General features: G+C 45.9%; 1 protein-coding gene across 7 annotated transcripts; it reads left to right on the plus strand.

Moving 5' to 3' along the window:
* The first annotated feature begins 5,619 nt into the window (after window positions 1–5,619).
* Window positions 5,620–13,037, plus strand: CCDC190 (coiled-coil domain containing 190). 7 transcript variants are annotated; one of them, XM_070077427.2, is made up of 6 exons: window positions 5,652–5,859; window positions 6,008–6,209; window positions 7,122–7,363; window positions 11,376–11,477; window positions 11,806–11,929; window positions 12,175–13,037. In XM_070077427.2, exons 3-6 carry the CDS (start codon window positions 7,168–7,170, stop codon window positions 12,812–12,814), a joined length of 1,062 nt encoding a protein of 353 aa, XP_069933528.2. In that variant the 5' UTR covers window positions 5,652–5,859; window positions 6,008–6,209; window positions 7,122–7,167; the 3' UTR covers window positions 12,815–13,037. The 7 variants fall into 7 exon arrangements, with proteins under 7 accessions (XP_051714394.3, XP_069933530.2, XP_069933528.2 ...); XM_051858434.3 differs by lacking the exon at window positions 6,008–6,209 and having other exon boundaries at window positions 5,620–5,859; XM_070077429.2 differs by lacking the exons at window positions 6,008–6,209; window positions 11,376–11,477 and having other exon boundaries at window positions 5,620–5,859; window positions 11,809–11,929.
* Window positions 13,038–24,044: the final 11,007 nt, after the last annotated feature.

Consider the following 24,044-nt stretch of genomic DNA (forward strand, 5'->3'; position numbering starts at 1 on the left):
GTGGGCACACTGTTATGGGAAATACTGATTCCATCTCTGAATGTAGTGATTTAGACTATATTCTGAATAACTGTCTGTTTTAAGTTATGAGCCTACAGAGTATGATGTTTTCCTGTAACAATGCTTGAGCCAAGTGTCCCCTTAAATCTGGGGAGACTTGGCCAGAAAATGTCTCTCTGAATTCCAGCACCATTCTGTAACTAGACTATTTTCTTCTTTCAGAGTGTCCTAATGTCTTCACATGTAGCACTTTCTTAGTTCCAGATCTTACATTTAGGTCTTCATCCACTTTGAATTGATTTTTGAACAAAGTGAGAGATAGGGCTCTAGATTCAATCTTTCTTAAAAGATTTTGAAAGATTCTGTTTTTCTATTTGAGAGGTAGAGTTACAGACAGTGAGAGGGAGAGAGAGAGAGAGGTCTTCCTTCCACTGGCTCACCCCTCAAATGGTCACAATGGCCAGAGCTGCACTGATCCAAAGCTAGTAGAAGCCAGGAGATTCTTCTGGGTCTTCCATGTGGGTACAGATCTTCCAAGCACTTGCCACCTTCGACTGCTTTCCCAGGCCACAGCAGAGAGCTAGATTGGAAGAGGAGCAGCCAGGATTAGAACCAGTGCCTGAGGCCAGCACCTCGGCTCAATAGGCTAATCCTCTGCCTGCAGCGCCAGCACACCGGTTCTAGTCCCCGTCGGGGCGCCAGATTCTGTCCCGGTTGCCCCTCTTCCAGGCCAGCTCTCTGCTATGGCCCGGGAGTACAGTGGAGGATGGCCCGAGTCCTTGGGCCCTGCACCCCATGGGAGACCAGGAGAAGCACCTGGCTCCTGGCTTCAGATCAGCGCGGTGCGCTGGCGCAGCGGGCTGGCCACAGCGGCCATTGGAGGGTGAACCAACGGCAAAGGAAGACCTTTCTCTCTGTCTCTCTCTCTCTCACTGTCCACTCTGCCTGTAAAAAAAAAAAAAAAAAAAAAAAAAAAAAAAAAAAAAAAACCAGCACCTGTATGGGATGCCTGCGCCACAGGTGGAGGATTAAACTACTGCACCACAGCCCCTAGATTCAATCTTGTAGCCAGAATAGGAATTGCATCCGGGACTCTAACCATGCACTCCACTTAAGGATGCAGCTATTTCAGGCCGTGTCTTCACTGCTGTGTCAAACACTCACCCTGAAACCTCATTTTTTAACATACAGTTCAGTTTGGACAGACTCTGTAACATGTTTTAACTTAAGTGATACCATTATAAGAATATATCTAGTAAAATAATCTTACTATTTTAAACAGCACCCACCCATAGTTTTGATTCACCTTTAAATGGGAACTGCTAGGGGCTGGCGCAGTTGTGTTTATCTGATAACAAAGCTCATATCTCCTCCCAAAAATGCAGCTTTTATTATAATGGAACAAAGAAAAATCCCAACTTGCTAAAGAGAATTTAAACCCAGTATCTAGAATTTTGCAAATACAAATGGATGGAAGCTTAGTAATGAAACTGGCAGAAATAAATTCAGATCTGGCTGAAGAGCCCATGAGAGTATTTTAGGCATGGAAAGCCAAGACACTCTGGATAAAAAAAAAAAAAAACACACACACCTAAATGAAAGATCTCTGCGAGTGAGATCCCAGTGGAAAGAACAGGCCATCAAAGAAGGAGGTACCTTTCTCTGAAGGGAGGAGAGAACTTCCACTTTGACTATGACCTTGTCTAAATATGATCAGAGTTCGTGAACTCAAAAGGCTTCCATAGCCTTGGCAACTCATGACAAGAGCCTAGGGAGATTCCTGATGCCATAAACAAGAGTGTCAATTGTTAAGTCAACAACAGGAGTCACTGTGCACTTACTCCTCATGTGGGATCTCTGTCCTTAATGTGTTGTACTATGTGAATTAACAGCATAACTAGTACTCAAATAGTACTTTACACTTTGTGTTTCTGTGTGGGTGCAAACTGTTGAAATCTTTACTTAATATATACTAAATTGATTTTCTGTATATAAAGATAATTGAAAATGAATCTTGATGTGAATGGAATGGGAGAGGGAGCGGGAGATGGGAGGGCTGCAGGTGGGAGGGAAATTATGGGGGGGGGGGCACTGTAATCCATAAGCTGTACTTTGGAAATTTATATTTGTTAAATAAAAGTTTAAAAAAAACTGGCAGAAATAAAGTTTTTTTGAGTGTTCAAATTATGCCAGAGTGGTTATTACTTCATCAACATTTTGCAACTGCCCTTGACTATTCTATATTATATTATTTATATATGTTTTATTATTACTGCATATTCCATTATTTGTTAACTCCAAGTTATGGGGGAAAAAGAAAATACCTGTGATGGACTGTAGGAATTCTGCCAAACAACCCAAAAAGTAACTGGTAGGTAAGTAGATGGTGCCCTGCTCTTTCAACCTGGTGGAACAAGTCTTGCTGCGCTATTTTCTGGCCAGCATTGTTTCTTACAGGAAGTCTCTGTAGTTCTTTTGTCCGTATTCCTCTGAATGTATTTTGTCACTTTCTTCTGGTTGATTTTAAGATGACCTCTTTATGATTTTTAAGCACTTTTATTTTTGTAAACTGTGGATTAGTTTATCCGTGTTTCTCTCACAGGGGGCGGAGTGGAGTCACTGAGCTTCTGGGGTTTTATTTGCTGTCTGCCGTGGCCTTTGGAGGATTCTGAGGTTGTCTCCTCCACTCCGAGTCCACACCGTCTGGCTGATTCCCGCCGTGCTGTGGCCTGGAACTCTCTCTGAGCAGGAAGCGGCGGTGATAACAAGAATCCCCCTTCCACTCTGTCAGGGATCAGCATCACAGTTACCTGATGTCCAATTTTTTTTAATTATTCATATGTTTTGTCTGCTTTTTAAAATTGTTTTAGGCAGAGACTGGCATTGAGGCATAGTGGGTAAAGCCTCCTCCTGCAGTACCCACATCCCTTACGGGCAACAGTTCGAGACTCAAGTGCTCCACTTCTGATCCAGCTCCCTGCTAATGTACCTGGTAAAGCAGCAGAGGGTGACCCAGGTGCCTGGGTCCTGTACTCACGTGGGAGACCTGAGTGAAGTTTCGGGCTCCTGGCTTCAGCCTGGCCCAGCACTGGCTGTTGGAGTCATCTGGGGAGTGAACCAGTGGATGGAATCTTTATTTTCCATTTCTGTTTCTCTCTTTCTCTCTTTCTCTCTCTCTGCCCCCTCCACACACACACACCCATGCTCACGCTCTCACTCTCTCCCTATCTGCCTCTCAAACAAAATGAAAATAAATTAGAATTAAATCAGAGAGGGGGCTGGCGCTGTGGCATAGTGGGTAAAGCCACTGCCCACAGTGCAGGCATCCCATATGGGTGCTGGTTCGAGTCCCGGCTGCTCTACTTCCAATCTAGCTTTCTGCTATGGCCTGGGAAAGCAGTAGAAGATGGCCCAAGTCCTTGGGCCCCTGCACCCATGTGGGAGACCTGGAGGAAGTTCCTGGCTCCTGGCTTTGGATCAGCGCAGCTCCAGCCATTGTGGCCAATTGAGGAGTGAACCAGCGGATGGAAGACCTCTCTCTCTCTCTCTCTCTCTCTCTCTCTCTCTGCCTCTCCTTCTTTCTCTGTGTAACTCTGACTTTCAAGCAAATAAATGTATCTTTAAAAAAATCCATTCCACTTTGAAGTTCCAACTCAAAATACAATGCAAGCCCTCTCTCATTGGACAGTAAGGGACCTGGATGGGATCAGGGGAGAGGGAGTGAGACCTGTTCTGTCGCTCTTCCTTCTCCAGCCCCTCCGGATAGAACAGGGAGCATGATTTATTTTCCTTCTTCCCTGTCTGGTGTTTTCGGGTCTAGGCGCTCTGAGGGTGTGGGCTAGGACTAGGGACGGAAGAGGGATGGCAAAGGTAGAGCTCTCTCCCCATCACTGCTGCACTTGGTGCTGGAGCTGCCATGTCCCCGCTTGTCTCTGTGCCGTGGGCTCCTGGTGTCCTCGGCTTGGAAGAGGTGTGGTTCACACGAGGAAGCTCACCTGCACTCAGAATACCGTCTGTCTGTCTCAATCTGGCAACTGCCTGTGGGTCCATTTCCTCTCTGGGAAGAGCACTGTCTCCCAGAAAGCAATGCCACGGCCACGGCCACGCCATGATTCCTACTCCCTGCTCTGATCTCCAAGCTCCTTTTCCTTCGCAGGGAACCAGGTCCTCAAAGCCACCTTTTTTTTTTTTTTTTTTTTTTTTGACAGGCAGAGTTAGACAGTGAGAGAGAAGACAGGGAGAAAGGTATTTCCTTTTCCGTTGGTTCACCCCCTAAGTGGCCACTACGGCTGGCCCATTGTGGCCAGCGTGCTGCACCGATCCGAAGCTAGGAGCCAGGTGCTTCTCCTGGTCTCCCATGCAGGTGCAGGGCCCAAGCACTTGGGCCATCCTCCACTGCACTCCCGAGCCACAGTAGAGAGCTGGACTGGAAGAGGAGCAACCGGGACTAGAACCCGGGGTGCCGGCGCCGCAGGCAGAGGATTAGCCTAGTGAGCTACGGCGCTGGCCTCGAAGCCACTCTTACATAGCAATTAGGCGATTGGGATGGGTTTGGCCACCCTTGCCTACCCAGGCTCACCACGCCAAGGCCTCTGCTCGCCTCTCAGCCCTGGATTATGTCTGCAAGCCCTTTTTCTCCAGCCGTCTCTCAAGATGACACACGGGATCCAAGCGTTTCTAAGAAACCCCTCACTGGCATGTACTCTGCTGGCGGCAAAGGGATGGAGGGAGGCTGTTCTGTTGTCTGCAGTTCATGAAGCTTCCAGCTGGGGCGTGGGGTGCAGTCTCCCCTTGGGAGGCATCCTGTTCTCTATGGTGATTTTCTTGGAACCCTACCTCATTCATTTAAATTCTGGAGGTGAGGGGATTACCGCATGAGAAACCTTGGGGAAGGAATTACCTCCCACTGAGAGAACAATTCCACCTCTCCCCCTGCTCCCCAGAAATCTCTCTGTCCTGGTTTGTTTGCTGGGTGATAACTGTGGGTATTAGGCTGGGTGGATGTTGCTGCCTCTCAGTAACCCCATTGTTGGCAGCTGTCTATAGAATGTGGTGTATTAGTGCCTCATTTTCAAACAGAGCCCCAAGGCCACAGGAAAAGTCTCATTCAGTATCTTTATCACCAATGGTTCAATGCAGCCTTCTACTGTCTCTGTCCAAAATAGAAACACGAACGTTTATTCAAGTTGCACTTTTCCTAAGGTCGTTTTCATCACAATGAAAATCTCAGTAAGCACAGACATGCACTTAACGTGGACGGAAGCCTGGGAAGAAGTCAGTAGGATGTGTGGCGATGTAAAATCATTGCACTACTCTCCCGCACGGAATGTGCATAATCATGGCAAAGCAAGACAGCTTTCTCTGAGGGCTGATAGGGTTTCCAAGAAGTGGGAATGGGGGTGGAGAAGGGAAGTGCATCAAAAGGCTGGGGGAAGGAAGAAAAGTAGAAAGAGACGAGAGAAAGAGAGAGAGAGATTGAAAACACAGTAAGACATTCTTGGCTTTCATTCTTGGCTCCCATGGACACAGCCCAGAAGGAGTAACGTGGGCCCCTCTCGGGCAGGGCTCGAAGCTGGCAGACTGGCTTTCTGAGCTCCTGAGAGCTCTGCCACTCGAGCAGGGATCCGTGCCCATGGTGCAGGGTATTAACATTCCTGACCAAACGGTGCTGGAGGGAAAGAGAGCTTTCAAGGGCATTCACCATTCTCTGCCACAGCCCTCTCCAACAGTCCCCTCCCTGTCTCCTCCCCAACACCAGACTCTCAAGTTCACTAAAGAAAATCCAGTTCATTGACTCGGAGTCAGCCTGACATAGCAAAAGAAACACGGCATTTCACCGTGAGAACCCGGGGGCCCTCGGTAAGTTGCTACTCACTCTATTCTTTTTAAGAAGTTTACATTTTAGACTCCATATCAACTACCTTAAAATGTATTTCTTGCCTTCTTTTGTCCTGGTCTTGGCCTCCCTTTTCATGTTAAATTCTTTCCTGTGTTATCACCACCAAAGCCTTACAGATAAGCAATCGGTTTATTTCCAGGCACCTACTGTGCTCTTAGCTCTGGGATAACTCTTACGACTCAAGGGGAGGAGACGAGGTGTCCCTGCCTAATAGCAACAAGGATTTGGAGGAGAAAGAAGTTGGTGCAGGCATGGACATCAGAGGATGTGCAGGGTGGAGAGGGTCAGAAACCTAAGAAAATCACTGAAGGTGAGAAGTAGAACTTATGCCCACCAAGTCCAAGAAGAGCTTATGTTCACAAGTGTCTTCCCCAGTGCTGCCGAGACCCAACATTTCAGAAGCTGTTCTATTTCAGAGTCCGCAGACCCCGCTCCTCCCACTCTGGAAGACAGCAGCTTTACACACTAGACTTCAAAGTCACAACTCTAAAAACCCCTTGAGGGCCGGCGCCGTGGCTCACTTGGTTAATTCTCCGCCTGCGGCGCCGGCATCCCATATGGGCGCCAAGTTCTAGTCCTGGTTGCTTCTCTTCTAGTCCAGCTCTCTGCTATGGCCCGGGAGTGCAGTGGAGGATGGTCCAGGTCCTTGGGCCCCTGCACCCGCATGGGAGACCAGGAGGAAGTACCTGGCTCCTGGCTTCAGATCGGTACAGCTCTGGCCGTAGTGGCCATTTGGGGGGTGAACCAACGGAAGGAAGACCTTTCTCTCTGTCTCTCTCTCTCTCTCACTAACTCTGTAAAAAAAAAAAAAAAAAAGGCTGTGCTCTAAGCCCCCAGATCCTCTCCCAACCTCAGTGGAGGGAGCCTTTAAGGAATAGCAGAGGGACTTCTCTCACTGGGTGAATAATGCCTTATGCTTGTAGGGTGAGTCTGTATTTTTCCCAGAGAGGTGTTCCTAGATTTTTAACTTGGTCGTTACAGACATCTGATTGGGCACTGTGTAGGGAGAGTCTCGTTCATCTTCACTGGCAAGGAGGCTGAGGCTCAGTGGAGCGACTTTGCCCTCCCTCTTCTATGTCACTCTGGAAGCTCATTTGCCTAGAGGGTAGAATTTCCCAATAGCGTAACTCCCTGTGACTCAGCAGTTATGAAATACCCAGCTTCCCAGCATAGATCTTTGTCTAAAAGCCAGGGGGCCAGTGTCCTGCTCTTGTTTTATCAGATCAGTGGTGGTGCCTGGAGGAATCTCGCTTTATGGTCTCTAGACCATGAAGAGGGTGGAGAGGCACGTGGTCAAAGGAGCGCAGGACAAACACTTTGATTTGGAGAGGAAGAGCGCCAAGCAGGCTGAAGCCAGACTCAGCCAGAGACTGCGGAGCCTGGAGGAGATCTGCCTCTACCACATGAAATCGCTGACCCGGGAGCAGAGACAGCTCCAGAAAGAACTTCAGAGGTTGCAGCAAGGTAAGGCTTCCGGGACAGGGCAGCAGCCACAGGCTCGCGAGGCAGAGCGAGGCGGCAAGCCCATTGCTCATTCCACATCAGGGGCCCGACCAGAGCCCTGGGTACAAGGAAGCCAGCCCTGCTGGTCTCGGTCGGGGTGCTGGCCTCTCCGACCTCCCCTGTCCCTGCCCCCCTGAACTGAGCAGTTCCGTGGAGCGTCCCACTCCCATGCCCTCTAGAGCTGCCACTTCTCAGACTTCCTGTCACTGCTGTCTTGCAAATTACCTCTCTCTTTCTTACCTCATTTGTTTTCCATTTCCTTTTTGTATCTTCTCATAATCTACATTCCTTCCACTGTATCTGGGCTGATCTGACTGCACCCCTTTCTGACATCTGCGCTTTCTCTCCTTTGACTCTAACAACCGGTTATTGAGCAGCTCCAAATGGGCGAATCGGTGCCCCAGCCCACTTGATGAAAAGAAAGTTCAAGAAAATAGAAAAAAAAAGTCTCTGGGGTTGGTGTCTCAGTTTCCCCAAATGTAAAATAGAAATGCTACTTCCTTTCTGTTGAAGTTATTTGAGGACTGAGTTTCAAACAGCACTAGACACAAAGCAAGTACTCTACAAGTGTTTAATCTTACCAATCAATAAAAATGCATCACAGAATTCAACCTCTTCCACTGTTTTGTTGAAAATTATAGCAGTTGCACAGGTTTTTAGGAACAGTTTTCCTCTGTCATTACAAAAATTAGATGTTAATATTACTTCAAGGTTCAGCATAGCACAGATGTAGTTCAGGCTTTCCAAGCTATATCCCTTCTTTCTTAAAGCAGGCCCCAAAAGTGAGGAGGCATACTCCGTCGAAAAGCAGGTGTCAGCCGGCGCTGCGGCTCACTAGGCTAATCCTCCGCCTTGTGGCGCCGGCACACCGGGTTCTAGTCCCGGTCAGGGCGCCAGATTCTGTCCCAGTTGCCCCTCTTCCAGGCCAGCTCTCTGCTGTGGCCAGGGAGTGCAGTGGAGGATGGCCCAAGTACTTGGGCCCTGAACCCCATGGGAGACCAGGAGAAGCACCTGGCTCCTGCCATCGGATCAGCGCAGTACGCCGGCCACAGTGCACCGGCCGCGGCAGCCATTGGAGGGTGAACCAACAGCAAAGGAAGACCTTTCTCTCTGTCTCTCTCTCTCACTGTCCACTCTTCCTGTCAAAAAAATAAATAAAAAAAAAAAGAAAGAAAAGTATGTGTCATGATTGAATGTCAGGTCTTTCAGGTCCACACAGCTGCTGATACATGGACACAAAAGTCAGGAGTCATGTCCAATCACCTGGCCTGGAAATTCTTCCTAACCTTCAAACATTTCTAATTGTATCTAATGATTTCTAGCCACCTTGGTCTTTAAAGTTGACTCAACAAGTAACTGAATTCCACTTGCAATGTCCTGTGTGTAATAAAAGGTTAACCAACCTAGAATGAGAGTTCACCTACGAGAAAAGAATCTTAGAGGCCATCTGATTGGGTCCCATTTTAATTTTCAGAAAGGACACTGAAGACCAGATGCTGATTCTCAGGAGGCTGCATAAAAGCTCAGGCCCTCGTAGGCTGGGAGTCTGCTAAGTCTGCCTAAGTGATTTGGAAACAGCCTCGCCCAGGAGATGAGACCAAAACTGTTGGTTCAGAGGCCTCTGTCTCCATGTTCCTTGGAAAGTCATATCTGCTCTAACCCTCCAACTTCTTGACAGTCAAAGTAGGGGGAAGGGTAGGAAACAGTATTATGGAGTTGTAATGTTATATTTTTAAAGATTTTTTTTTATTTGAAAGGCAGACTTAGAGAGGCAGAAGCAGAGAGAAAGAGAGGTCTTGCATCCGATGGTTCCATCCCCAAATGGCCACAACAGTTGGAGCTGAGCTGATCTGAAGCCAGGAGCCAGGAGCTTCCTCAGGGTCTCCCACATGGGTGCATGGGCCCAAGGACTTGGGCCATCTTCTACTGCCATCCCAGGCTATAGCAGAGAGTTGGATCAGAAGAGGAACAGCCGGGACTAGAACCAGCGCCCATATGGGATGCCGGTGCTTCAGGCCAGGGCTTTAATCCACTGTGCCACAGTATCGGCCTGGAGTTGTAATATTACTGAGCACTACATTAAGCAATAATTTCCAATAACTCATTTAAGAAAATCATTTCTGAAAATCAGTTGTATGACAATAAGTGTATTATTTAAGATGCACATTATCCACCATCATCTTAGGTATTCAGATCAGAAAGTTAGAAATTGGGCTCCAAAATCCACATTTTCTACTGAGATGACACTGAGAGTTCAACTGAGATTATGCTGGGATAGGTGTTCTGCAGACCAGACTTTAGAAATCACTGCTACAACTACTCAGAGTCTGAAATGCAAGTGTGAAAAGAAAAAATCTAGGGTCTCTGCCCTCCAGAGGCTCATATTAAAATTGAAGGGTTACTCTGCTTACAAAACATCATGATAGAAGATGCTAGTTGCTGAATCAGAGTAATTTACAAGGTCAGGCACAGGCACTGGAAGGTTCCTCTGGTCTATCAGGGGCCATGGGTAAAATCTTGTGAGTGTGGGAGCAGAATCTAGGGGGAACGGGAGAACCGAGCCGCGCCTGACAGAAGGAGCAGTGTGCTACAAAGACCCACAGATAAGTAAGGCTTTCCACAAACAGCTCAGAACTGAGGACCTGTAGTTAAGTGGGGGTGGGCTGGAGAAGGTGTCAGCAAAGCAGGGAGAGTGACATCTTCACAGGTCTTGCAAAAAAGTAGCTCACATTTCTCCCCATAGGGTTTGGGAGCGGGGAGAATACACGTTCAAGCTTTAGAAAGATCGCTCTGGAGGCAAGGGTTAAGGTAAAATAGTGCCCCAGCTAAGCCAGAGCACACCTGATAGAATTCCAGGGCCCAGGTCATGGAGAAGCAGGCTTTCAGCTGGAGAAAGTGAGAAGAATCAGCATTTTGAGATACCTAGAAAGTACAATTGTCAGGACTTTATGGCTAATTGTATGTCCAAGGGAAAACAAAAGTCAAGTTCCAGGAGTCTTCAAAAAAGTTTATGGAAAATGCATATGATGAAATATTTATGCATGGTTTTTAAAAAGTGATTTTGCACAAAGATGAGCTTATCTTTTAAGTTCATTGTTCCATGAGCCTTCTAAAGCACCCCTTGTAGACGGTCTGGCATAAAGGAGGCACTCAAACACACTTGATAAGTTGTTTAGTTGGGTGGATATAGGTACCAGGTCTTCCCAGAGGGGACACCAGGTAAAGATCAAGTGTCAGAGAAGAGACACACTCATTTCTGAACGTGTTGGTCCTCCAGGTCAAGAGTGAAAGAGTGGGAGAAACACTCAGACTCCCTTAGTGAGCAGAGAATGGGTTCTCACAAGGAAAAGACCCACACCCTCCTCCAAGCAGACAGCGAAAGAAGGGTCCACCATGGGCTACCTGTTGTCCTGACTACTTCCCAAGGAAACAATCCGACTTCAGTGTTAGGAGTTTGCTGTGAATTCTAGGCCCTTTATCTGGTCACGTCCTGTGTGCCGGGTGCCTGCTGACCGCACTGCAGATTTAAGGAACTCAATCCCATTAAAGCAAAGTAGTGCAGGAATTTCAACCTCCAACAACTCACTCATGAGCTGCCCTGAAAACAAACGGGGTCCTCCATAGCAGCTATGACCACCCGATGACGAAACATCAACTCAACGAGGGAGGAGGGCACTCAGTCACGGCGGCCAGTGCAACTTCAAGGCCCAGGTCACATAGCTGTGGTGAGTGACACATCTCACTCCCAGAGTATTCTGTCTCTGAAGATCCCGTGCTTGCCAAGGTAAACATTCAAACAATGCTTCCACGGGCATAACCAATTTAAATGACTTCGGTGCTTCTAAATCCTCTTTAACATGTTCTGGGTACACATCTGGGAGCTCTTTAGGTTCCTCTGCGCCCATCATTCATGCATTGATTCTCTGAAAGCCCAGTTTCCTGCATTCTTTGCCTCCTCCTGTACTTTTTCAAGGACTCCATAACAGAGGTCTACCAACTGGCTGCCTTAAGCAACAGAACTTCACTGTGTTTGCAGTTCTGGAGTGTAGAGGTTCAAGATCAACGTGTGGGCAAGGTTGGTTCCTGCAGAGGGCTGTGTGGGAATATCTGCTGAGGTCTCGCTTCCACACTTGTAGACAGTGCCTTCTCCCTGGGTCTTTCCCAGGTTCCTCTCCTTGTGTGTGTGTCTGTATGTGTGTCTATGTTCAAATTCTCTTTTCTTATAAGGACACCAGTCATATTGGATTAGGACCACCCTAGTGACCCCGTTTTAACCCTTGACCTCTGTAAAGACCCTATGTGCACATAAAGCCACAATGGGAGGTATTGCAGGTTAGGGCTTCAACATACGGAATTGGGGGAGGACACAGTTCAGCCCTTAACACTTATTAATTAATCAAAAGCAGAGATCATCAAGAAAAAGCTCTCCTCCTATTTTGGGAATGGAATTCAGAAGAGACCAGAAAACATCCTCAAGTTCCCACAGGGAAAGCAGAAGCTCAGAGTCCCACAGACTGATCATGTTGGGTAAGACAACGGGTCTGACAGTGAATCCTTCTCCCCAAGCGACCTCTTTAGCCCCGTTCCCTCCCTGGAACAAGCAGAGGCTTCGCCCACAGCATTGCTACCTGCTTTCACCCTGCACCCCCATCCTCACCCACCTTGTTACCTTAGCTCCTAGCGTACTGAACAGGCCCCAGCTGAACTTGAAAGGTCTTAGGTATGAAGCTCTTCATCAGCTGACATGTCTCTTCTTTCACCTCCTCCCTCAGACCATTGGCAACCAACACAGCCCCAGAAACATACAGCAGCAAGCCCCAGAGGCCTCCTTCTCATCCCACTGGTCTCAAGGACTCCATGAGGAACAAGGAGCACCAATGTCAGAACCACAGAACTGCCTGCCTCGCGGAGGAGATGCCACAAGCCCAAGGGGAGGACTCCATAAAGGCACCCAAGGGTAGAGACCCCAACAAAGGCATCTCTGCTCTATGTCACCATCAAGCTGTTTCCACCAGCTCCTCGGAAAAAGACCCAGGTTCCAGCCCTGCTGGGGATAGCGGAGCGGCACCTGTTGACGAGAACAGATCCCAGGATGCCAATCTAAAGCCAGGCATGAATGCTGGGATCCAGATTCCCCCACATTTCACAGAAGATGCAAGAGAGTCCACAAAGCAGACCTTCTTAGAGTTGCTCGCAAAGGTCAAAAATGCCCACTATCTCCGGCATAGGGTGCCCCCTGAGTCTGAGAGGTTGCTTAGTATTGCAGAGATATTTGGACATGGGGAGTCCTCACTGCGCAGGGTAAGAGAAGAGTCTGAAAAGCAGGCGCCATCTAATCCCTTCTCCAGCTATTTAATACAGGCTGACAATGACACACAGAGGCATCACCATGCAAATGTGCTCTTTAAATAATGGCAGTAAGCAATACAGAGAAGCAAAGGGACAGGCAGAAATGGAGGACAATTTTATCTTAAACCCTCAGTTCCTTATTTTTTTTGCTTTTACAGGAAGATGATGTTTCCCGAAATAAATAAACCTAGCATATGAAAAATGAGAGGAAGGATGAATTTTCTGAAAATATTTTAACTGAAGCACATGTATTGCTAACGTCATAAAATATATGAATATACATTGATGACTGTGCTTTTCTTGAAGGAAAAATAGAATCCTTTCATGACCTGTTTTTCTTAGGCGAATCTTACAGCGCCACCTGCTGGCCAAATGGCATAGTTGGTCCCTATGATTTAGGTTAGTATGGCGGTAAGAATGAGAACTCAATTGAAAACATGTGGTATAACATGGTCTGTAAGCAAAACCGGTTTCCTGTAACAGCTGTATGCTATTTTTTAAACTCCTCCCCCACTTCTTCCTTCCCAGGTAGCTCTGTTTTAGTTTTCTCACTCTCACTTTCAACCTGCTCATGCAAACTTGTGGATCTGATTTTTTCCTTTTTTTTTTTTTTAAAGATTAACAACGCTTCCTTTCATATCTTCTAGAGTCAAAGAATTTCAAAAATTCCCGATCATCTCCCACAATGTGATAAAGTCCATATCAGAAGGGCGGGTATTGTGGTGCAGCAGGTTAACACAGCCATTTGAGACACCCACATCCCACATCAGGGTGCCTGAGTTCAAGTCCTGCCTTCACTTTCCATCCAGTTTTCTGCTAATGCACTCCAGAAGGTAGCAGATGCTTGTGCCCCTGTCAGCCATGTGGGAGACTGGAATAGAGATCCTGGCTCCTGGCACTGGTCTGCCCCAGCCCTGGTTGTTTGGTTATTGTGGGCATTCAGTGATTGAATGAATGAATCAGTGGATAGAAGATCTTCTTCTCTTCTCTCTCTCTTTCTCTTTCTCCTCTCTCTGGCTTTCAAATAAACATATGTATTTAGATTTATTTATTTATTTAGATGTCAGAGTAGCAGAGAGAGAGAGAGAGAGAGAGAGAAAGACAAGTCTTCCATCTGCTGGTTCACTCCCTAGGTGGCCACAGCAGCCAAGGTTGTGCCAGGTTGAAGCCAGGAGCCAAGAGCTTCATTTGTCTTTCACATGGGTGCAGAGGCCCAAGTGCTTGATCCATCATCCATTGCTTTTCACAGACCATTAACAGGGAGCTGGACCTGAAGTGGAGCAGCTGGGACTCCAACCAGCACCATAATACAGGTCCATATTTGTCTCATTATTTTTATTTATTTATTTATTTATTTGAAAGGCAGAGTTACAGAGAGACAGAAGCAGAGAAAGAGGGAGAGAGAGAGAGGGAGAGAGAATCAATCTTCCATCCACTGACTCAGTCCCGAAATGGCCACAACAGCCTGCTTTCCCAGACCATAGCAAAGAGCTGGATGAGAAGTGGAACAGACAGGACTCGAACCAGCACCCTTAAGGGATGCCGGCACTGCAGGCAGCGGCTTTCCTTGCTACCCCATAGGATTGGCCCCATCAATTGTCCCACTTTAAAGAGGATTTTTTCACTGCACTAGCCATCAGAGGAGGGAGGGCCATCAACCTAGCAGCAGGTGCAGCTTGGTCCTGCAAATCCACACTGTTGAGGAGAGCAGGGCATCAGTATCCTTTTCCCACAAAGAAACACCGGGGACAGGCTTCGGTGAACATGTCAGTTTATTCACAGCCACACAGGCTTTTTAAAGAGCAGGGAGAAGGGGCGTAACTAACTCAGGGGAACACTGACTATAGGACAGAATGGATACTGGCGCCAATATGCCTCTCCAATCAGCTTGAAGGTCACGTAGCTTTCCAGGTGGGCCTGATGGGTCTGGGCCACACCAGGGAGCAGTTTACCGTACTGGCAGAAGGCAGGGGTGGGGAGAAATGTGCTCTGTTGGGATCACGCGCAGGCAGGGGCCACCTCCGCTGTACCTGGCCACACCCCTCTGTTCCAAGTACCCCTCCCTTCGCAGTCACAGGAAGCAAAGTTTCTGCACACTCCTCCTTGCTGTCTTTATCTATCTGATGAACCCAGGTCCATCTGTGCCTCACTGTGGAATATTTCAGTACATTCTGTTGCAAATAACATCTCAGGCATTGCTACCTAACTGTGTATTTGCAAACCTTCCAACCACATAGCTTTTATATTCTTTTATGTAGTCTAAGGCATTTTCCTTCTTCTTTATAATGGATGCAGTATTCTGACGAGTACCACTCAGCACAAAGGGAATGCTGCTACATGGGCCCTGGCGTGCCTAGCTCATTACATTCTGAAGAGCACAGTGGCAAGGAGGATAATGGACAGCAAAGCACAGGCAGATAGGAGAAAGTTCTAGCACAAGACTGTGACAATTTACAGTATTTCATGAAGGACTAGGAAAGAGGTTTCCATAGCCTCCAAAAGCAAGGAAATGATAAAAGTTTAAGGTGATAGAAATACTAATTATGCTGGTTTCATCATTATATATTGTATTCATGTATGAAGTTATAATGCTATACTTCATAAATAAGAACAATTATGTGTCACTTCAAAACACATTTTAGGGGCCTGCCTTGTGGTACTGTGGGTTAATCCACCACCTGTGACACTGGCATCCCATATGAGCACCAGTTCAAGTCTCAACTGCTCCCCTACTGATCCAGGTCCCTGCTAATGCATCTGGGAAAACAGAAAATGGCCCAGGTGCTTGGGCCCCTGCCGCCACATAGGAGACCTGAATGTAGTTCCAGGTTCCTGACTTCACGCTGGTCCACCCCAGTATTGCGATCACTTGGGGGTAAACAGTTGGAAGATTTGTCTCTCTCTTCCCCTGCCTACCTCTGCCTTTTAAATAAATAAAATACACCTTGAACACACATACACTTTATGAAATTAATTTATTGGTTTGAAAGGCAGAGTTTTAGAGAGAGAAAGACAAAGAGCAAGATCGCCCACCTACTAGTTCACTACCTCAATGGCCACAATGGCCAGGGCTAGGTCAGGCCAAAGCCAGGAGCCAGGAGCTTCATCTGGACTTTCCACTTAAGTGCAGGGGCCCAAATACTTGGGCCATCTTCTGCTGCTTTCCCAGGCACATGAGCAGGGAGCAGGATTGGAAGTGCAGCAGCAAGACCTCAAACTGGTGTATAGGACACACATATGGGATGCCAGCATCGCAGGCAGAAGCTTTACCCACTATGCCACAGCACCAGCTGCAACACACACAGATATTCTTTTTTTAAAAAAAATATTTATTTATTTATTTATTTGAAAGTCAGAGTTACACAGAGAGAAAAGGAGAAGCAGAGAGAGGTTCATTCTCCATTTTGCTGCAACAGCTGGAGCTGTGCTGATCTGAAGCCAGGAGCCAGGAGCTTCTTCTGGGTCTTCCACGTGGGTGCAGGGGCCCAAGGATTTGGGACATCTTCTACAGCTTTCCCAGGCCAAAGCAAAGAGCTGGATAGGAAGTGGAGCAGCCAGGACTAGAACTGGCTCCCAAAAGGGATGCCAGCACTGTAGGCAGCAGCTCTACTCATTACACCACAGCACCGCCCCAACACAGACATTCTATAAATGTCTAGAGAACACTTGAAACTCATTGCTCACATTCGGCTCTAGGTTGAAAGTCACTCATTTATACCAGGGAGTCTCAGCTGGGGGCAAAGATGCCCCCTCACCCCAAATGGCATCTGGAATGTCCAGAGACATTTTTGGCTGTCACAACCAAGATGAGGAGTTGCCACTAGAGTCTAGTGGGCAGAGACCATAAAGTCTACAGTATATGGAGCAGCCCTCCGAATAAAGAACTAAGAAGAGAAATGTCAATAGTGTGGAGGCTGGAAACGCCAACCTATAGCACTCCATTAGCTTGGCACAAAACCCCAGAGGTGGGAAATCAAAGAGATGATTGCCCCCCATTTTACAGAAGAGAAAATTGAGGCTCGTGATAAGTAAAATGGATCTCTCCACTTCGGAGTGCAAACGAGGACAGAGACGAGGATGCTGCTGTCCTGTACTGCTGTCCTCCTTTTCAAGGGGAGGATGGGTGTGAATGATGCAACAATGCAATGCTTTATGCCATCGTTTTCAGTGATGACACGCTTTCCAATCCTGGAACTAAAGATCTTCAGTGATAAGAAGGAAACATTCCTAGTTCTATTCTGGGAGAACAGCACCTGTTTTATTACAACCATCACTCATCCATGTGGAGGAGGGGGCTTCCAACTTGTGGGCCTATTCTGCAAGGAGGGAACTTTTCGTGGCAGGTGATTCCACCCCTCGCCCTGGGCTCCACGTTCTGGAGGTCACTGGAGAGCACCTGAAGGTCCACACAACTCTCAGTCCAAGGGATAAGGTGGGTGATGTGTCGCCAGGAACACTGGAAGAAGCGGCTTCTCAGAGAGTGAGCATTTTGCCCTCCCACCCAGAGCACCAGGGCAGCAGAAGCCTTGGCCAAGTCCAAAGAGATGCCAGCATCACCGGCAACAGCAGAATTGCAAGGAACTGCTGCAATAAGAGGGGAGCCAGAGATGCGTGCCTGGGTGCCTGAGCCACCTCATCCTCCCACCTCCGTCCACACCCACTCTGCGAGCATTTGAACATTGTGACAGAAGAAAAGAGAAAGGGGAGCCAGGCCCCCTTCTGCTTACAAGAACTTCACTGAGTGGGAAAGGAAGAATTGACACTGGACAAAGACTACAAGTAGTAATAATACCTAAATGCAGTTAAATGAAGATCTAGCAGACATGAAATTCTTTAAACAGTAGTGCCTGGAAGTTATTACATCAGATAATATTAAGCAAAGTTAGTAGCATTTATTGGAGAAGAAAAACTAACCTGTTCATGTTTGTACCTTACCGAGTTGAGATGGTGCACTGTAAGCTATTTAGAGAGGCATTGTGCTAAGTCACATTCACCCTAGGGTAGTCCCCATTCCAAATGTGGCTTACATTGTGGCCCATTTGAAAGTCATAGGAAAAAATATTGTACCCAATTAGGTGAAATACGAACTATACCCTAACTTTCCCATCTTTCCACCATTATTGTGATTGTGTTGCTGTTGTATGTCTAAACAGTAGACATCAATCATTTATATATTGTAAATGAAATTCAGTATAATTTGTTCAGTTAATTCTAACTGCTCCAGCTCAATCCTATTAAAGTTGTTCCATGAAACTGGGCAATGAAGAAACCCTCCTAGTAAAAGAAAAGCATATATAAATGTACATAAAAAGAACCCAAACACACTTAGCACATTCTGGTTCAATCAAATTCGATACTACCATGGTCCTTTTCAACTCAAAATTATTGTCTACAAAATATTAATTTGAATATTGTGTGATAAAGAGAAATGTATGCAAGCTATATATAAAGATATTTAATCATACAATTCATTACTAGAAAATTGTCTAACACTCTAGCAGAGGACTATTTGTCTAAAAGAAGGTAGGAGAAATGAAACAAAGCATGTTCTCATCATATTCAAAAAGGATAGGTCAAAAGCAAGGACTGCCAGACCAGTGAGCACCTGCTTTGTGGAGAGAGCCACAGAAGTGGAAGTCACTGGGTCCATGGCCTGTTTTCCTCTGTGCTTCCTCTTGAGTGCCAGCAAATAGGCGAGTATATGCCGAATGATTGGTGATTCCAGTCATTTGGGGAAATTATTAAAGAAGAATAGATATAACTTTATAGAATATGTATCAAAATTCATATTTCATCTTATTTGAAAAGATTTATTTATTTGAAAGGCAGAGGAAGAAGAAGGAGGAGGATGAAAAAGAGAAACAGAAGGAGAAGGAGAAAAGAGAAAGACAAAGATTTTCCATCCACTGATTCCCTTCCTAAATGGCTACAACAGCCCAGGCTAGGCCAGACCAAAGTGAGGAGCCTGGAACTCCATCAGTGTCTCCCACACGGGTGGCAGAACCCAGTGCTTTGACCATCTCCTGCCTCCCAGGCCCATCAGCAAGAAGCTGGATTTGAAGCAAGGAGCATCCAGGACTCAAACTAGGCACATGGATATGAGATGAAGGCTTCCCAGACTGCATCTGCCCCAAGAATTCATATTTTAATTACATTCTCCATAAAGGCTAGCCTTCTCATTTTTTTAATAAGTGGTCTTAGAAACACTCACCCACAACACTGTTCTTGAACATGGCTGTGAAAGAAAAGTGTCCACATACTCATAAGGTGGTTCATTCAAATGCCCACACCAACAAGATGGTAGCTCTCAGCATGCTAGTGGGAGGTGACTGTTTTCCAGAGAGCTAGGCGTGAAGAGTGGCCCTAACATATTTTTTAAGGGGCAGCAAGTTGTGGAATAAATTTTTGGAATTGTCTTCATCTGGGCCCAACTGGAAATGGAAGCAAAACTAAGAAATATAACTTGGATCCTGAAATCAAAGGAAACTGAAATCAATAAAATTTCAAGTGAAAAGGAAGAAAGATATTTGACACCTGTGGGAAAATAATTAAAAGTCATAGATAGAAAGAGATCAGCAAGATAGGGTTACTCAAGGAATCACTTAGGACTTAAGGATATGTTATCTCACAGTTATAATGCCTTCCCTTGCCATACCTGACAGATTTAAGCTTTGCTGCCTGATAAAGACCCTATATCTGTAGCAGGAGCAATAACTACTGGTGTGATCAAACAGGAAAAAAAAAAAAAAAAACCTATACTGAAAAACAGGGACCTCGACACTAAAATGAGGACCCTTGCCTGATTCTCCAAATAGCTCTGAGTAGCTTTTTCTCACGTTATAACTGATTCACAAAGGATTTCCTTCCATTGTAGAAAATGTATACTACTTTCTTTTTGCCTCCAGCCAAGCCTCCAAAGAGAATAATTCACATTTAAGAGAATGCTCAGCCGGCGCCGCGGCTCAGTAGGCTAATCCTCCGCCTTGCGGCGCCGGCACACCGGGTTCTAGTCCTGGTCGGGGCGCCGGATTCTGTCCCGGTTGCCCCTCTTCCAGAACAGCTCTCTGCTGTGGCCAGGGAGTGCAGTGGAGGATGGCCCAAGTGCTTGGGCCCTGCACCCCATGGGAGACCAGGAAAAGCACCTGGCTCCTGCCATCGGATCAGCGCGGTGCGCCGGCCGTGGTGGCCATTGGAGGGTGAACCAACAGCAAAGGAAGACCTTTCTCTCTGTCTCTCTCTCTCACTGTCCACTCTGCCTGTCAAAAAAAAAGAGAGAGAGAGAGAGAGAGAGAATGCTCTCAAGCTCAGAGGGATAAAAATCAATCTTTACCATTGAATCCTGAAAATAAGCAAATCTATGCTTAGTAGTAGAAATAGCCATCCTGGTCATCCTGGTTATACTGGTCATCTTGCATAGGATATTGGAGTTGGCTTTTGGGGTTAACCAGTTCAACCCCAGTCCAAAGGAAGGAAAAGATTCTCCAAAACAAACAGAAAATGAGAACACTTGTTTTCAATGAATTTCTCACCAATGAGTTTGGTTTTGAGTTGAAAAATTTGTTCATGTTCTGAAATCTATGAATAATTCTTTCATAATATGTATTTTCATGAACTTTTCACAAACTTCTCCATACATTGGTTTCAAAATTTTTTGCACCAGAGTCAACATATTTAATTCCATTTTCCATAAACTTTTTGAAAGACCTTCATAAAATAAATACCACCCTCTACTGGTGAAGATATGCCCAGATAAGTAACCTTTAAACATAGGAAATTAGTTACTAGACTAATACAATTTCCCGAAGAGTATTCCAAGATATCTTGTTAGACACTTCCAAAAGAAAACTCTGGTTTAAAATCAGTTTGGAGAAAACTTGGTTAAATGATGAGAGCAAATTTCTGTACTTGGGGACTTCTCCAAGTCCTTTGTGTGCTAATGTCATTATGAATGTCTAGGGGAAAATTATGTCATGATGAATTTCCCCAAATGATAACCATGAAAATTTTGTTCTTAAATTATCTCCAGGGAATATGATAATCCATTGAGCACATTTTAGAAACAGCATGCTAGAATAAAAACTAGATTAAGATAAACTTTTTATATCATTATAGATCAAATAGTCAGCAAAGATCTTACAAATGCTAGCTGATGACAGCAGGAATCACCTATTTAGCATGTGTTTTCCTCTATAATTCTTATAGGGATTCCCACATACACATGCATTCCCACATACACATACTCACAGTGTGCACACATAAACGTATAAACAGGGCAACAACCCACTCAAAGAAATTCTAAGGGTAAAGTGACAGAAATGATAAGGAGGCAAGGAAATAGTTCTGGGTATTTCAACTGCTTTGTGCATACTATCTGTATTATCACCTCCCAGTAGCATGTTGAGAGCTACAGGGACTTGAACCGGCGCCTACATGCGATGCCGGCAGTGTAGGCAGCAACTTTACCCATTACACCGCAACACCAGCCCCACCACCTTTCAAATAAATTCATTCAAAAATCAATCTTTTTTAAGATCTACTTATTTACTTGAAATCCATGGTTACAGAGAGAGAAGGAGAGACAGACAGAGAGAGATCTTCTATCCACTGATCGACTCCCTAGATGGCCACAACAGCCAGGACTGGGCCAGGCTGAAGCCAGGAGCAAGAAGCTTCCTCCAGGTCTCGCACATGGGCAGCAGGGGCCCAAGCACTTGGGCCTTCCTCCGCTTCTCTCCCAGGCCATCAACAGAGAGCAGCATAGGAAGTGGAGCATCCAGGACATGAACCAGCACCCATACGGATGCTGGCATCGTAGGTGGCAGCTGAACCTGCAACACCACAAGCACTGGCCCTTAAAAAATAAATTTTTAAAAATCAACCTCTCTCTTAATTTTCCTTCTTGTTATTTTTTCAGTTTTACTATAATCAGAGGGCCTGAATTTTATCAAGCATTTTAATACACAACTAAGGTAACACATGCAATGTCACTGATGAGGGGACAAAACACCTCTTCGTGTTGCTTGAGAACTCACTGATTCATTCAACAAATAGCTATCCTGAATACCATTGTGTCACAGATACTGTCCTTTCACCACCGAGAACAGACAATAAAGCATCATCAAGGCACTGATGGCCAATTTCCAGGTTGTTTGTTCATGCCTGTGAATCCAACCAATGAGGACATCTGATAGGCTAGAGTAGGTCATGGAAGCACCTGACTCTCCCTCCTTTCACTTCACCTCCAACTATCTGACCACATTTTACATCCCCAGAAAAGCCCAAAGTGAAAAGCTGGGGAAGGTTAACTAGAGGAAGCCTTGAACATGATCAAGAGGAAATAATACACAATCTTTGTAGACCAATGATGTTTTTTTTTTCTTTTCTTATCACAGAGCTTTTTTTCTTTGAAGAAGACTGTTCAAAACCTAACAGAACTTGTTCTCTCCCTGTACTCCAACCTCAGAATCCTCAAAACAACATTGCTTATTCCAAACTACTGAGCTGATCATGGTCAAAGGGAGAGCAACAGGGGTCCTAGACTGATGTAATGAGTAGTTAACGTCTTCAGCCAGAAAAGGGGCTCTCAGCTCATACATTATTAGACTCTCATTATTTGACAACTCATTTGTGGCATATTTGTTCTCCACTCTTATAAAGGCCCTGTTCCAGGTGTCAGGGACGTGGAAGTCATGCACATGTTTCTCTGGGAGCATACTCTGTCAAGGGAACCAAACAATAAGAAAAGAAACATTCAATTAACATTTTTAATTACAATAATGATGAGTGCCATGGAGCAGAAGGATGGGTCTAGGAAAGCTTAGAGTAGAGGGCTGTGAACTAACCCAGAGGAACAAGAGAGGTTTGGGTGAAGTCCTGAGGTCTCAGCTGAGCCCTGATAGTCAGGAGAAGGTGGCCAGTTAAAGGGTGCAGGGGATGAGGCAGGAGTTTCAGGAAGGAAGATGGACAAAGGCGTTCCAGGGAGAAGCAGCATGGGTGATGGAGGCCTGAAAGAAGGGCAGCGTGGTTGGAGCACAGAACCCGGGAAAACGGTGTCAGGGTGGCTGGATAGGTTTATAGAAAAGGCAGCATCCTCATAACTAAAAATCCTCAGTCAACCAACATGAGAATCGCTTATTTGGGTGTATTTATATAATCGTTTTTGAAGTCTGTGGTAGCAGTATGATGTTGACCGAGTTGGGAAAGTCAGAATTTTGCTTGAATAGCCACCACTTGGAAGGAAATGGGAATGTTGCTGAGTCACTTTCTAAACTCAGATTTTGAGCTGTGTTTACCGCGATGACAGGTGCATTCCAGAGATGATAGTGGAGGGATCACTTGGGGAAGGCTTAGTGCATTAAGAGGAACATCAGCTGAACCCAAAGCATGAAAGGATCTGGGCACAACGTAATCTAATTTTTAGTTGGCTTGGTAATATGTCTCTGGCACCCCTATCTTCCTTCTCAAATCCCCTCTTTTGAGTCACTTCTGTCTGGTCCTTCCTATGTAGTACATACCTCAGAGGAGGTTTACTGGGGAGAATTTTATTCCCCCACCATGCTTCTTTGTGACTTCACCTGCCTAGTCACTAACCTATGTGGTAGCCTGGGCTGGCACTCTCTAGCTTAAGAACACCTTTGCTAAGGCTCTTGCCATGAGGTTCATTGTCAAAATCAGTCCTATTAGATAAGACTTAAGGTTAAGAGATGTAGAACAACTATTTCCTTATGTGTAAGAACAAAGGGACGTGTATTTGTATGTATTTGACCAGGCAGAGGCCCAGTCTAGCACACCATAGTAAGGGAACATCACTCCTAGTGTGTGCTATTCTGAAAATATATACCCTAGGGTACAGGCATATTAGCTACATACTAATCCCACCCTCACCTTCCTCCCTTCTCTGTGGGTTTCAGTGCACGTCTGGATGCCACAGGCAGCAAGAATTTTGAAAGACATCTCAAACTCAGGAGAGATAAAACCTGAAGTGCACTTCCATTTTTATCTCATTCCAGCCAGGAGGCAAACCACCTACTTTGAGATTTCTTTGACCCCTAAGCTTGAATAAAAATGCCTCATTATTTTTCTGCACCACCACCTGGCCTGCATACAAGCTAGAGGATGGAGAAGTTAGCCTAAATGAGTTGTGAAAAGTGCCAGCCCCGCTACTCCAACTCCCTGTCTCAGAACTCAGCTTCCTAATTGGCTTCTTGCCTCTATTTCCCTACCTGTGCTCCAATATGCAGTAAATTCTTTTCCAGAGTGTCACAGAGTCCTTGGCTCTGTTTAGGGTTCCTCT

The sequence above is a fragment of the Oryctolagus cuniculus genome, chromosome 7 (genome assembly GCF_051225735.1).
Source record: "Oryctolagus cuniculus isolate XC-2025 breed Fujian yellow rabbit chromosome 7, ASM5122573v1, whole genome shotgun sequence".
Classification (NCBI taxonomy): Eukaryota; Metazoa; Chordata; class Mammalia; order Lagomorpha; family Leporidae; genus Oryctolagus; species Oryctolagus cuniculus.